Below are 14,784 nucleotides of genomic sequence, written 5' to 3' on the forward strand. Positions count from 1 at the left end.
CAGGAGAGGAGCCTGAAAGCTGAAGGCTCTGCCTCCCATTCTACTCTTACAAACCCTAGGAACTACAAGTAAGCCTGCAGTCTGAGAGCGAAGCGCTCTATTGGGGTGATATGGTACTACGAGGTCCCTAAGATAAGATGGGACCTGATTATTCAAAACCTTATAAGTAAGAAGAAGAATTTTAAATTCTATTCTAGAATTAACAGGAAGCCAATGAAGAGAGGCCAATATGGGTGAGATATGCTCTCTCCTTCCAGTCCCCGTCAGTACTCTAGCTGCAGCATTTTGAATTAACTGAAGGCTTTTTAGGGAACTTTTAGGACAACCTGATAATAATGAATTACAATAGTCCAGCCTAGAGGAAACAAATGCATGAATTAGTTTTTCAGCATCACTCTGAGACAAGACCTTTCTAATTTTAGAGATATTGCGTAAATGCAAAAAAGCAGTCCTACATATTTGTTTAATATGCGCCTTGAATGACATATCCTGATCAAAAATGACTCCAAGATTTCTCACAGTATTACTAGAGGTCAGGGTAATGCCATCCAGAGTAAGGATCTGGTTAGACACCATGTTTCTAAGATTTGTGGGGCCAAGTACAATAACTTCAGTTTTATCTGAGTTTAAAAGCAGGAAATTAGAGGTCATCCATGTCTTTATGTCTGTAAGACAATCCTGCAGTTTAGCTAATTGGTGTGTGTCCTCTGGCTTCATGGATAGATAAAGCTGGGTATCATCTGCGTAACAATGAAAATTTAAGCAATACCGTCTAATAATACTGCCTAAGGGAAGCATATATAAAGTGAATAAAATTGGTCCTAGCACAGAACCTTGTGGAACTCCATAATTAACTTTAGTCTGTGAAGAAGATTCCCCATTTACATGAACAAATTGTAATCTATTAGACAAATATGATTCAAACCACCGCAGCGCAGTGCCTTTAATACCTATGGCATGCTCTAATCTCTGTAATAAAATTTTATGGTCAACAGTATCAAAAGCAGCACTGAGGTCTAACAGAACAAGCACAGAGATGAGTCCACTGTCCGAGGCCATAAGAAGATCATTTGTAACCTTCACTAATGCTGTTTCTGTACTATGATGAATTCTAAAACCTGACTGAAACTCTTCAAATAGACCATTCCTCTGCAGATGATCAGTTAGCTGTTTTACAACTACCCTTTCAAGAATTTTTGAGAGAAAAGGAAGGTTGGAGATTGGCCTATAATTAGCTAAGATAGCTGGGTCAAGTGATGGCTTTTTAAGTAATGGTTTAATTACTGCCACCTTAAAAGCCTGTGGTACATAGCCAACTAACAAAGATAGATTGATCATATTTAAGATCGAAGCATTAAATAATGGTAGGGCTTCCTTGAGCAGCCTGGTAGGAATGGGGTCTAATAAACATGTTGATGGTTTGGATGAAGTAACTAATGAAAATAACTCAGACAGAACAATCGGAGAGAAAGAGTCTAACCAAATACCGGCATCACTGAAAGCAGCCAAAGATAATGATACGTCTTTGGGATGGTTATGAGTAATTTTTTCTCTAATAGTTAAAATTTTGTTAGCAAAGAAAGTCATGAAGTCATTACTAGTTAAAGTTAATGGAATACTCAGCTCAATTGAGCTCTGACTCTTTGTCAGCCTGGCTACAGTGCTGAAAAGAAACCTGGGGTTGTTCCTATTTTCTTCAATTAGTGATGAGTAGTAAGATGTCCTAGCTTTACGGAGGGCTTTTTTATAGAGCAACAGACTCTTTTTCCAGGCTAAGTGAAGATCTTCTAAATTAGTGAGACGCCATTTCCTCTCCAACTTACGGGTTATCTGCTTTAAGCTACGAGTTTGTGAGTTATACCACGGAGTCAGACACTTCTGATTTAAAGCTCTCTTTTTCAGAGGAGCTACAGCATCCAAAGTGTCTTCAATGAGGATGTAAACTATTGACGAGATACTCTATCTCACTTACAGAGTTTAGGTAGCTACTCTGCACTGTGTTGTTATATGGCATTAGAGAACATAAAGAAGGAATCATATCCTTAAACCTAGTTACAGCGCTTTCTGAAAGACTTCTAGTGTAATGAAACTTATTCCCTACTGCTGGGTAGTCCATCAGAGTAAATGTAAATGTTATTAAGAAATGATCAGACAGAAGGGAGTTTTCAGGGAATACTGTTAAGTCTTCTATTTCCATACCATAAGTCAGAACAAGATCTAAGATATGATTAAAGTGGTGGGTGGACTCATTTACTTTTTGAGCAAAGCCAATAGAGTCTAATAATAGATTAAATGCAGTGTTGAGGCTGTCATTCTCAGCATCTGTGTGGATGTTAAAATCGCCCACTATAATTATCTTATCTGAGCTAAGCACTAAGTCAGACAAAAGGTCTGAAAATTCACAGAGAAACTCACAGTAACGACCAGGTGGATGATAGATAATAACAAATAAAACTGGTTTTTGGGACTTCCATTTGGATGGACAAGACTAAGAGACAAGCTTTCAAATGAATTAAAGCTCTGTCTGGGTTTTTGATTAATTAATAAGCTGGAATGGAAGATTGCTGCTAATCCTCCGCCCGGCCCGTGCTACGAGCATTCTGACAGTTAGTGTGACTCGGGGGTGTTGACTCATTTAAACTAACATATTCATCCTGCTGTAACCAGGTTTCTGTTAGGCAGAATAAATCAATATGTTGATCCATTATTATATCATTTACCAACAGGGACTTAGAAGAGAGAGACCTAATGTTTAATAGACCACATTTAACTGTTTTAGTCTGTGGTGCAGTTGAAGGTGCTATATTATTTTTTCTTTTGAATTTTTATGCTTAAATAGATTTTTACTGGTTATTGGTGGTCTGGGAGCAGGCACCATCTCTACGGGGATGGGGTAATGAGGGGATGGCAGGGGGAGAGAAGCTGCAGAGAGGTGTGTAAGACTACAACTCTGCTTCCTGGTCCCAACCCTGGATAGTCACGGTTTGGAGGATTTAAGAAAACTGGCCAGATTTCTAGAAATGAGAGCTGCTCCATCCAAAGTGGGATGGATGCCGTCTCTCCTAACAAGACCAGGTTTTCCCCAGAAGCTTTGCCAATTATCTATGAAGCCCACCTCATTTTTGGACACCACTCAGACAGCCAGCAATTCAAGGAGAACATGCGGCTAAACATGTCACTCCCGGTCCGATTGGGGAGGGGCCCAGAGGAAAACTACAGAGTCCGACATTGTTTTTGCAAAGTTACACACCGATTTAATGTTAATTTTAGTGACCTCCGATTGGCGTAACCGGGTGTCATTACTGCGACGTGAATTACAATATTACCAAATTTACGCTTAGCCTTAGCCAGCAGTTTCAAATTTCCTTCAATGTCGCCTGCTCTGGCCCCCGGAAGACAATTGACTATGGTTGCTGGTGTCGCTAACTTCACATTTCTCAAAACAGAGTCGCCAATAACCAGAGTTTGATCCTCGGCGGGTGTGTCGTCGAGTGGGGAAAAACGGTTAGAGATGTCCAATGCAGATTCGAGATTCATCACTGAATATGACTTTCATCCAGTCATCCACAGTCCACGATTGCTTTTCTTTAGCCCATTGTAACCTTGTTTTTTTCTGTTTAGATGTTAATGATGGCTTTCGTTTAGCTTTTCTGTATGTAAATCCCATTTCCTTTAGGCGGTTTCTTACAGTTCGGTCACAGACGTTGACTCCAGTTTCCTCCCATTCGTTCCTCATTTGTTTTGTTGTGCATTTCGATTTTGAGACATATTGCTTTAAGTTTTCTTCTTGATGCTTTGATGTCTTCCTTGGTCTACCAGTATGTTTGCCTTTAACAACCTTCCCATGTTGTTTGTATTTGGTCCAGAGTTTAGACACAGCTGACTGTGAACAACCAACATCTTTTGCAACACTGCGTGATGATTTACCCTCTTTTAAGAGTTTGATAATCCTCTGCTTTGTTACAATTGACATCTCTCATGTTGGAGCCATGATTCATGTCAGTCCACTTGGTGCAACAGCTCTCTGAGGTGTGATCACTCCTTTTTAGATGCAGACTAACAAGCAGATCTGATTTGATGCAGGTGTTAGTTTTGGGGATGAAAATTTACAGGGTGATTCCATAATTTTTTCCTCAGAATTGAGTGATTCCATATTTTTTTCTTCTGCTTGGTCTAAAAAAGTAACCGTTACTGACTGCCATTATTTTTTTTCCTGATTTCTTATAATGTTTCTTAAAGCCAGAAAGTTGCCATTTGAAATGACTTTAGTTTTGTGTCATGTCTATGATCTGCTTTTTTTCTACAAAATTAAACAACTGAATGAACATCCTCCGAGGCCGGTGATTCCATAATTATTGCCAGAGGTTGTAAAAGATCAGCGTCACTACAAACATTTTGTCTCTTTAAACAACCAGAGAGGAGCTGAAACCAATCGGCTGTTCTCACAGAGTCGACCACCAGCTTGAATTCAAAAGGATTAAAGAACTCAAGTCACTTCCTCCAACCAGGAAGCTGGAAAACCCACAATAAACAAACAAAAGCTGCACTGTGCACAGCTCCTTCACACCTCTCGCAACCTTTCAACAAGACGGGCACAACTACACATAGACACAGTAGCTGGCACAGTCTCCCGTCCCCAGCTCTGCGTCCAGCACATTTCCACCCAGTGGACAACTGTGGTGTGTGGATGAACAGTGATGTTGCAAAGAGTGGAGGTGATCAAGACGAATGACTTTAAATACCTGGGGTCAAGTGTTCAAAGTACTGTAGAGTGAGATGGTGTGGATGTGTGCAGACATCCAGGGTATATAGGGAGAAGGATGCTGAGGATGGAGCCACCAGGCAGGAGGCCAAAGAGGGAGTTTATGGATGGTAACACTTTTGGAAGAAAACTACATTTCTGAACATTACTCATTTTCTGTAAAGGAAATGGTCAATTTTGCTAATAGTACTACTACTACTACTACTACTGCTACTACTACTACTACTAATGATCATTCTGACACAATTACCACATTTAAAAGTGGTGTTTTATTTATTGCAAGACATGAACGTCTTTATGACAGCTGACTGTGAGCCCTGAACCTCATGTTGGGATTTGGCAGTTTGATGTTCCATCATTTTCAGGGAGAGGACGATGAAAAATCCCACATTTACACTTCGAGGAACCCGAAAGCAGTCTGACCTGTCACAGAGATGGTTCACAGCCCCAAAGGAGTCACAGGCACACGGCTGGCAGCCACTGGTACCGTTGGTGAAGTGTCCCTCCTCACAGTCCTCACACTGCAGGCCCGTGTAGCCGGACAGACACAGACACTGGCCGCTCGTCTGGTTACACTGGTCTGGATCCAGAATCCCCTCAGCGCCGCTGCTGCAGTTACACGAGACCTCTGGAAGGACAGACAGCCATCATCAGAAAACATGCATCACAAAATAATATCCAGACGGGCACAAAACACCACGCTGACAGTCTTCGTACCGATAACGGACACCTGGTCCAGAAAGGACACGCATCATCATCATCATCATCACTGCAAATCTCCACAAACAGCAAACAAAGTGTCTTAAGTGACAAAAAGACAAACTTGTTCATGATCTGCAGGTGTGTACAATCATCAAAACATCAGGAATCGGGCCTGCAGTTCAGTCAAGGGTTTATGTCTTATATAAAACACAATTACATGAACATTAATGACGTCAAACTATTTTATGTAGTATTTGTTTAAAGTCTGTGTAAGTAATCCACCGTTACGTTGTACTACATATTTATATCCTTGTTTGAGTCATTGTTTCAGCAATAATTTCTATGAAGTTTGGTTTCTGATGTACCCAGCGGTAGAATAATTCAATGTACTTACGGTTTCACAGCCTTTTACAGTTTATTTTTCAAAACCAAAACATAAAATAAAACTACAAATTATCCCTGCTGGTTAAAGTACTGCACATGGTGTTTGGTTCAAATAAAATACAAAGTTAGGTAAAGAGTATTTTTATAGCCATCGGCATTAAGAAAGGGGGAGAAAAATAAATTAATTTCAGCAGGAAGAACATTACAAAATTTAAATTTTTCAGTTATGAGCATTAAAAAATTAGGAAGTCTAGAAAGCCACTATGCTTGAAATGAACAAAGACTAACTAGCTGTGTTCAAAAAATACATTTTGTCTGGCAGATAGAGTTCATTTTCTAAGATCATCTCAAAACTGCCCCGAGACTGAAAATGTCACTTTTACCACAAACTGTGTCAACAAAATACTGCTGGGAATATCTGCATCAGGGAGGCAGTGAACTACAACAATCAACCCAAGCTGGAAAAAAACTAATCAACTCTAGGGAATTCCATCTGGAGTCCAGAATACTTGTTCTTTTCCAGAGCTGTGGCTAGAACTCGGCTGTGCGTGCACTCGAGTCAGCGGAATCAAACAGTAATCCCTTCAAATGGTTCAAATGGCATTACTTTATTTTGAAATATTACAAACAACAAATCAGTAATAATAATAACAACCAGAGCAATCAGAGATTCTTGACGTCAGCCAATCCGGATCCGGATCACCTCCCAAATTCAGCGGCGTTCTGACGTAATCCTGCTAAAAGGCAAACAAATAAATAGCGATGATTTTATTAAGTTGTTGTTTTTTAAGTAGTAGAATCTGGTTGTTATTATAAAAAAAAAAAAAAAACTAAAATATCTTCCAAAGTGGAACTTTGGTTGGGTGTGGGGGTGTTCGCATTCCATCACGCTATTGGCTGTTTTTAAATGTCTGTAATCGGCTCTGTGAGTCCTCGCGACGGAGCAGCGAGGCAGATGCGCACTGCTGCCGGCATAAAAGAGATTTTTTAAGCAGTTTGTGTATTTTTTAAACCACACAGCACACAGTGTGTTGATCTCACGGCTGCTCGCTCCACCTCACAGACGAAAGTGAGACGAGGCGCACTTTTTTAACTGACTTAGCAAAAACATCTTTATTGGGCCGATTCTTACGGGATTCCGTCAGCTTGATCTGTTCGTCAACAGGGCGCACGGCACATTTATAAGCAACACTTTAGAGGAAATCGATGGGGGAAGCTGCGCACCACAGACCCACATCAGTAAAGCAGAGCACGTGGCTGCTGTGTGCACAACTGAATTTTGTGGTATTTTGTGAGAACCTGAACTCTGTTATAATGATAATGTAGGAACTCTCACCCAATCAGCAGCTAGTGTGCAGTCAGACTGAGATAGGTTCCAGACCCTATCCACCTTATTCCGAGCCCCCATGAGGCTTTGCATGAATTATTGGTGAGACTTACAATATGAACTGGAACCACCGTTTGTATACGTTAGCTGTTTGTGCTAATCCACTTTCTATGAGGGTTACAGACATAAACAGCAGCTGTCACAGCTCAGACGAGACCACATGAACAATCCCGCTGTCTACAAATACAGAGAGGTGGGAGGACGACATGAAGAAGTGGCCGAAGATAACAGACAGGAGCATGTTTAGCTCCTTTCTTAGCTCTCGCTCCAGACGGGGAGGCAGTGAAAGATTCTGAGGCACATCAGGACCTGCACAGTAATGAGGTCGGTCCCGTTCTGCTGAAAGAGGTCTTAGGGCACAACCTATTTACCTTCAGACAGACATAGAGTCCAACAGAAGCCTTAATGTCCCCAATCACTGAGCCTGGGTTTGAGTTTCAGCATCCAGAATTTCTACTTTTCTCACCTGCTTCCAACATTAGTGGATGAATTTGTTACAAAGAAGGTTCTGGTCTTCCCCAAATATCTGAATGTCTTAAATATATCAGGTGTAACGTGTGCTACAGACAACAAAAGAGCACAGTGTGAAAAGAAAATAAAGAAGGATGGAAATAAGACACTTTCAGTTGGTTATTTTTATTGTTAAAAAGAAAACAGTGTTTTCAACACATAAATTAAAAAATATTATATATATATATATACATATGGGTGGGTGTGTGTGTGTTCTGTACATGTTACTACATTTTCCACCATCAGTATCAGGAAAAAAAAACAAAAACATGATTATTCCAGAGGGAGAAACAGCCACTAAATATTTAACTGTTGTGTTACTTACACAGGTTGTGTTATTAATATTTAACTGTCTTATTTGTGTAATAGTGTCTGTATGACTCACTTCTTGAATCCAGGTGTTTTTACTTTTTGTAAACGGTCTCTGTGCAGTCAGTTACACAGGTTGTGTTAGTAATATTTAACTGTCTTATTTGTGTAATAGTGTCTGTATGACTCACTTCTTGAATCCAGGTGTTTTTACTTTTTTGTAAACTGTCTCTGTGCAGTCAGTTACACAGGTTGTGTTAGTAATATTTAACTGTGTTATTTGTGTAATAGTGTCTGTATGACTCACTTCTTGAATCCAGGTGTTTTTACTTTTTGTAAACTGTCTCTGTGCAGTCAGTTACACAGGTTTGTGTTAGTAATTTTACTGTGTTATTTGTGTAATAGTGTCTGTATGACTCACTTCTTGAATCCAGGTGTTTTTACTTTTTGTAAACTGTCTCTGTGCAGTCAGTTACACAGTTTGTTAGTAATATTTTAACCTGTTGTGTTACTTACACAGGTTGTGTTAGTAATATTTACTGTCTTATTTGTGTAATAGTGTCTGTATGACTCACTTCTTGAATCCAGGTGTTTTTACTTTTTGTAAAACTGTCTCTGTGCAGTCAGTTACACAGGTTGTGTTAGTAATATTTAACTGTGTTATTTGTGTAATAGTGTCTGTATGACTCACTTCTTGAATCCAGGTGTTTTTACTTTTTGTAAACTGTCTCTGTGCAGTCAGTTACACAGGTTGTGTTAGTAATATTTAACTGTGTTATTTGTGTAATAGTGTCTGTATGACTCACTTCTTGAATCCAGGTGGTTTTGCTTTTTGTAAACGGTCTCTGTGCAGTCAGTTACACAGGTTGTGTTAGTAATATTTAACTGTGTTATTTGTGTAATAGTGTCTGTATGACTCACTTCTTGAATCCAGGTGTTTTTACTTTTTGTAAACTGTCTCTGTGCAGTCAGTTACACAGGTTGTGTTAGTAATATTTAACTGTGTTATTTGTGTAATAGTGTCTGTATGACTCACTTCTTGAATCCAGGTGGTTTTGCTTTTTGTAAACGGTCTCTGTGCAGTCAGTTACACAGGTTGTGTTAGTAATATTTAACTGTTGTGTTACTTACACAGGTTGTGTTAGTAATATTTAACTGTGTTATTTGTGTAATAGTGTCTGTATGACTCACTTCTTGAATCAGGTGTTTTTACTTTTTGTAAACGGTCTCTGTGCAGTCAGTTACACAGGTTGTGTTAGTAATATTTAACTGTGTTATTTGTGTAATAGTGTCTGTATGACTCACTTCTTGAATCCAGGTGTTTTTACTTTTTGTAAACGGTCTCTGTGCAGTCAGTTACACAGGTTGTGTTATTAATATTTAACTGTCTTATTTGTGTAATAGTGTCTGTATGACTCACTTCTTGAATCCAGGTGTTTTTACTTTTTGTAAACGGTCTCTGTGCAGTCAGTTACACAGGTTGTGTTAGTAATATTTAACTGTCTTATTTGTGTAATAGTGTCTGTATGACTCACTTCTTGAATCCAGGTGTTTTTACTTTTTGTAAACTGTCTCTGTGCAGTCAGTTACACAGGTTGTGTTAGTAATATTTAACTGTGTTATTTGTGTAATAGTGTCTGTATGACTCACTTCTTGAATCCAGGTGTTTTTACTTTTTGTAAACTGTCTCTGTGCAGTCAGTTACACAGGTTGTGTTAGTAATATTTAACTGTGTTATTTGTGTAATAGTGTCTGTATGACTCACTTCTTGAATCCAGGTGTTTTTACTTTTTGTAAACTGTCTCTGTGCAGTCAGTTACACAGGTTGTGTTAGTAATATTTAACTGTGTTATTTGTGTAATAGTGTCTGTATGACTCACTTCTTGAATCCAGGTGGTTTTGCTTTTTGTAAACGGTCTCTGTGCAGTCAGTTACACAGGTTGTGTTAGTAATATTTAACTGTTGTGTTACTTACACAGGTTGTGTTAGTAATATTTAACTGTCTTATTTGTGTAATAGTGTCTGTATGACTCACTTCTTGAATCCAGGTGTTTTTACTTTTTGTAAACTGTCTCTGTGCAGTCAGTTACACAGGTTGTGTTAGTAATATTTAACTGTGTTATTTGTGTAATAGTGTCTGTATGACTCACTTCTTGAATCCAGGTGTTTTTACTTTTTGTAAACTGTCTCTGTGCAGTCAGTTACACAGGTTGTGTTAGTAATATTTAACTGTGTTATTTGTGTAATAGTGTCTGTATGACTCACTTCTTGAATCCAGGTGGTTTTGCTTTTTGTAAACGGTCTCTGTGCAGTCAGTTACACAGGTTGTGTTAGTAATATTTAACTGTTGTGTTACTTACACAGGTTGTGTTAGTAATATTTACTGTCTTATTGTGTAATAGTGTCTGTATGACTCACTTCTTGAATCCAGGTGTTTTTACTTTTGTAAACTGTCTCTGTGCAGTCAGTTACACAGGTTGTGTTAGTAATATTTAACTGTGTTATTTGTGTAATAGTGTCTGTATGACTCACTTCTTGAATCCAGGTGGTTTTGCTTTTTGTAAACGGTCTCTGTGCAGTCAGTTACACAGGTTGTGTTAGTAATATTTAACTGTTGTGTTACTTACACAGGTTGTGTTAGTAATATTTAACTGTGTTATTTGTGTAATAGTGTCTGTATGACTCACTTCTTGAATCAGGTGTTTTACTTTTTGTAAACGGTCCTCTGTGCAGTCAGTTACACAGGTTGTGTTAGTAATATTTAACTGTGCTTATTTGTGTAATAGTGTCTGTATGACTCACTTCTTGAATCCAGGTGTTTTACTTTTTGTAAACTGTCTCTGTGCAGTCAGTTACACAGGTTGTGTTATTAATATTTAACTGTCTTATTTGTGTAATAGTGTCTGTATGACTCACTTCTTGAATCCAGGTGTTTTTACTTTTTGTAAACGGTCTCTGTGCAGTCAGTTACACAGGTTGTGTTAGTAATATTTAACTGTCTTATTTGTGTAATAGTGTCTGTATGACTCACTTCTTGAATCCAGGTGTTTTTACTTTTTGTAAACTGTCTCTGTGCAGTCAGTTACACAGGTTGTGTTAGTAATATTTAACTGTGTTATTTGTGTAATAGTGTCTGTATGACTCACTTCTTGAATCCAGGTGTTTTTACTTTTTGTAAACGGTCTCTGTGCAGTCAGTTACACAGGTTGTGTTAGTAATATTTAACTGTTGTGTTACTTACACAGGTTGTGTTAGTAATATTTAACTGTCTTATTTGTGTAATAGTGTCTGTATGACTCACTTCTTGAATCCAGGTGTTTTTACTTTTTGTAAACTGTCTCTGTGCAGTCAGTTACACAGGTTGTGTTAGTAATATTTAACTGTGTTATTTGTGTAATAGTGTCTGTATGACTCACTTCTTGAATCCAGGTGGTTTTGCTTTTTGTAAACGGTCTCTGTGCAGTCAGTTACACAGGTTGTGTTAGTAATATTTAACTGTTGTGTTACTTACACAGGTTGTGTTAGTAATATTTAACTGTGTTATTTGTGTAATAGTGTCTGTATGACTCACTTCTTGAATCCAGGTGTTTTTACTTTTTGTAAACGGTCTCTGTGCAGTCAGTTACACAGGTTGTGTTAGTAATATTTAACTGTGTTATTTGTGTAATAGTGTCTGTATGACTCACTTCTTGAATCCAGGTGTTTTTACTTTTTGTAAACGGTCTCTGTGCAGTCAGTTACACAGGTTGTGTTAGTAATATTTAACTGTCTTATTTGTGTAATAGTGTCTGTATGACTCACTTCTTGAATCCAGGTGTTTTTACTTTTTGTAAACTGTCTCTGTGCAGTCAGTTACACAGGTTGTGTTAGTAATATTTAACTGTGTTATTTGTGTAATAGTGTCTGTATGACTCACTTCTTGAATCCAGGTGTTTTTACTTTTTGTAAACTGTCTCTGTGCAGTCAGTTACACAGGTTGTGTTAGTAATATTTAACTGTGTTATTTGTGTAATAGTGTCTGTATGACTCACTTCTTGAATCCAGGTGGTTTTGCTTTTTGTAAACGGTCTCTGTGCAGTCAGTTACACAGGTTGTGTTAGTAATATTTAACTGTGTTATTTGTGTAATAGTGTCTGTATGACTCACTTCTTGAATCCAGGTGTTTTTACTTTTTGTAAACTGTCTCTGTGCAGTCAGTTACACAGGTTGTGTTAGTAATATTTAACTGTGTTATTTGTGTAATAGTGTCTGTATGACTCACTTCTTGAATCCAGGTGGTTTTGCTTTTTGTAAACGGTCTCTGTGCAGTCAGTTACACAGGTTGTGTTAGTAATATTTAACTGTTGTGTTACTTACACAGGTTGTGTTAGTAATATTTAACTGTGTTATTTGTGTAATAGTGTCTGTATGACTCACTTCTTGAATTCAGGTGTTTTACTTTTTGTAAACGGTCTCTGTGCAGTCAGTTACACAGGTTGTGTTAGTAATATTTAACTGTTGTGTTACTTACACAGGTTGTGTTAGTAATATTTAACTGTCTTATTTGTGTAATAGTGTCTGTATGACTCACTTCTTGAATCCAGGTGTTTTTACTTTTTGTAAACTGTCTCTGTGCAGTCAGTTACACAGGTTGTGTTAGTAATATTTAACTGTGTTATTTGTGTAATAGTGTCTGTATGACTCACTTCTTGAATCCAGGTGGTTTTGCTTTTTGTAAACGGTCTCTGTGCAGTCAGTTACACAGGTTGTGTTAGTAATATTTAACTGTTGTGTTACTTACACAGGTTGTGTTAGTAATATTTAACTGTGTTATTTGTGTAATAGTGTCTGTATGACTCACTTCTTGAATCCAGGTGTTTTTACTTTTGTAAACGGTCTCTGTGCAGTCAGTTACACAGGTTGTGTTAGTAATATTTAACTGTGTTATTTGTGTAATAGTGTCTGTATGACTCACTTCTTGAATCCAGGTGTTTTTACTTTTTGTAAACGGTCTCTGTGCAGTCAGTTACACAGGTTGTGTTAGTAATATTTAACTGTCTTATTTGTGTAATAGTGTCTGTATGACTCACTTCTTGAATCCAGGTGTTTTTACTTTTTGTAAACTGTCTCTGTGCAGTCAGTTACACAGGTTGTGTTAGTAATATTTAACTGTGTTATTTGTGTAATAGTGTCTGTATGACTCACTTCTTGAATCCAGGTGTTTTTACTTTTTGTAAACTGTCTCTGTGCAGTCAGTTACACAGGTTGTGTTAGTAATATTTAACTGTGTTATTTGTGTAATAGTGTCTGTATGACTCACTTCTTGAATCCAGGTGGTTTTGCTTTTTGTAAACGGTCTCTGTGCAGTCAGTTACACAGGTTGTGTTAGTAATATTTAACTGTGTTATTTGTGTAATAGTGTCTGTATGACTCACTTCTTGAATCCAGGTGTTTTTACTTTTTGTAAACTGTCTCTGTGCAGTCAGTTACACAGGTTGTGTTAGTAATATTTAACTGTGTTATTTGTGTAATAGTGTCTGTATGACTCACTTCTTGAATCCAGGTGGTTTTGCTTTTTGTAAACGGTCTCTGTGCAGTCAGTTACACAGGTTGTGTTAGTAATATTTAACTGTTGTGTTACTTACACAGGTTGTGTTAGTAATATTTAACTGTGTTATTTGTGTAATAGTGTCTGTATGACTCACTTCTTGAATTCAGGTGTTTTTACTTTTTGTAAACGGTCTCTGTGCAGTCAGTTACACAGGTTGTGTTAGTAATATTTAACTGTGTTATTTGTGTAATAGTGTCTGTATGACTCACTTCTTGAATCCAGGTGTTTTTACTTTTTGTAAACGGTCTCTGTGCAGTCAGTTACACAGGTTGTGTTATTAATATTTAACTGTCTTATTTGTGTAATAGTGTCTGTATGACTCACTTCTTGAATCCAGGTGTTTTTACTTTTTGTAAACGGTCTCTGTGCAGTCAGTTACACAGGTTGTGTTAGTAATATTTAACTGTCTTATTTGTGTAATAGTGTCTGTATGACTCACTTCTTGAATCCAGGTGTTTTTACTTTTTGTAAACTGTCTCTGTGCAGTCAGTTACACAGGTTGTGTTAGTAATATTTAACTGTGTTATTTGTGTAATAGTGTCTGTATGACTCACTTCTTGAATCCAGGTGTTTTTACTTTTTGTAAACTGTCTCTGTGCAGTCAGTTACACAGGTTGTGTTAGTAATATTTAACTGTGTTATTTGTGTAATAGTGTCTGTATGACTCACTTCTTGAATCCAGGTGTTTTTACTTTTTGTAAACTGTCTCTGTGCAGTCAGTTACACAGGTTGTGTTAGTAATATTTAACTGTGTTATTTGTGTAATAGTGTCTGTATGACTCACTTCTTGAATCCAGGTGGTTTTGCTTTTTGTAAACGGTCTCTGTGCAGTCAGTTACACAGGTTGTGTTAGTAATATTTAACTGTTGTGTTACTTACACAGGTTGTGTTAGTAATATTTAACTGTCTTATTTGTGTAATAGTGTCTGTATGACTCACTTCTTGAATCCAGGTGTTTTTACTTTTTGTAAACTGTCTCTGTGCAGTCAGTTACACAGGTTGTGTTAGTAATATTTAACTGTGTTATTTGTGTAATAGTGTCTGTATGACTCACTTCTTGAATCCAGGTGTTTTTACTTTTAGTAAACTGTCTGTGCAGTCAGTTACACAGGTTGTGTTAGTAATATTTAACTGTGTTAT

At 37.7% G+C, this 14,784-nt stretch overlaps 1 protein-coding gene across 3 annotated transcripts in view; it reads right to left on the reverse strand.

Annotated features, from left to right (window-relative positions):
- The window catches only part of si:ch211-158d24.2 (multiple epidermal growth factor-like domains protein 9), a 174,767-nt gene that overhangs the window by 152,618 nt on the left and 7,365 nt on the right, over positions 1-14,784 (reverse strand). For all 3 annotated transcript variants that reach the window (XM_034169654.1, XM_034169652.1, XM_034169653.1), the window contains exon 2: positions 5,186-5,390. In XM_034169654.1, the coding sequence (XP_034025545.1) occupies positions 5,186-5,390 (205 nt within the window). The remainder of the gene's footprint in view (positions 1-5,185; positions 5,391-14,784) is intronic.

The sequence above is a fragment of the Thalassophryne amazonica genome, chromosome 5, assembly GCF_902500255.1.
Source record: "Thalassophryne amazonica chromosome 5, fThaAma1.1, whole genome shotgun sequence".
In the NCBI taxonomy this organism is placed as follows: Eukaryota; Metazoa; Chordata; class Actinopteri; order Batrachoidiformes; family Batrachoididae; genus Thalassophryne; species Thalassophryne amazonica.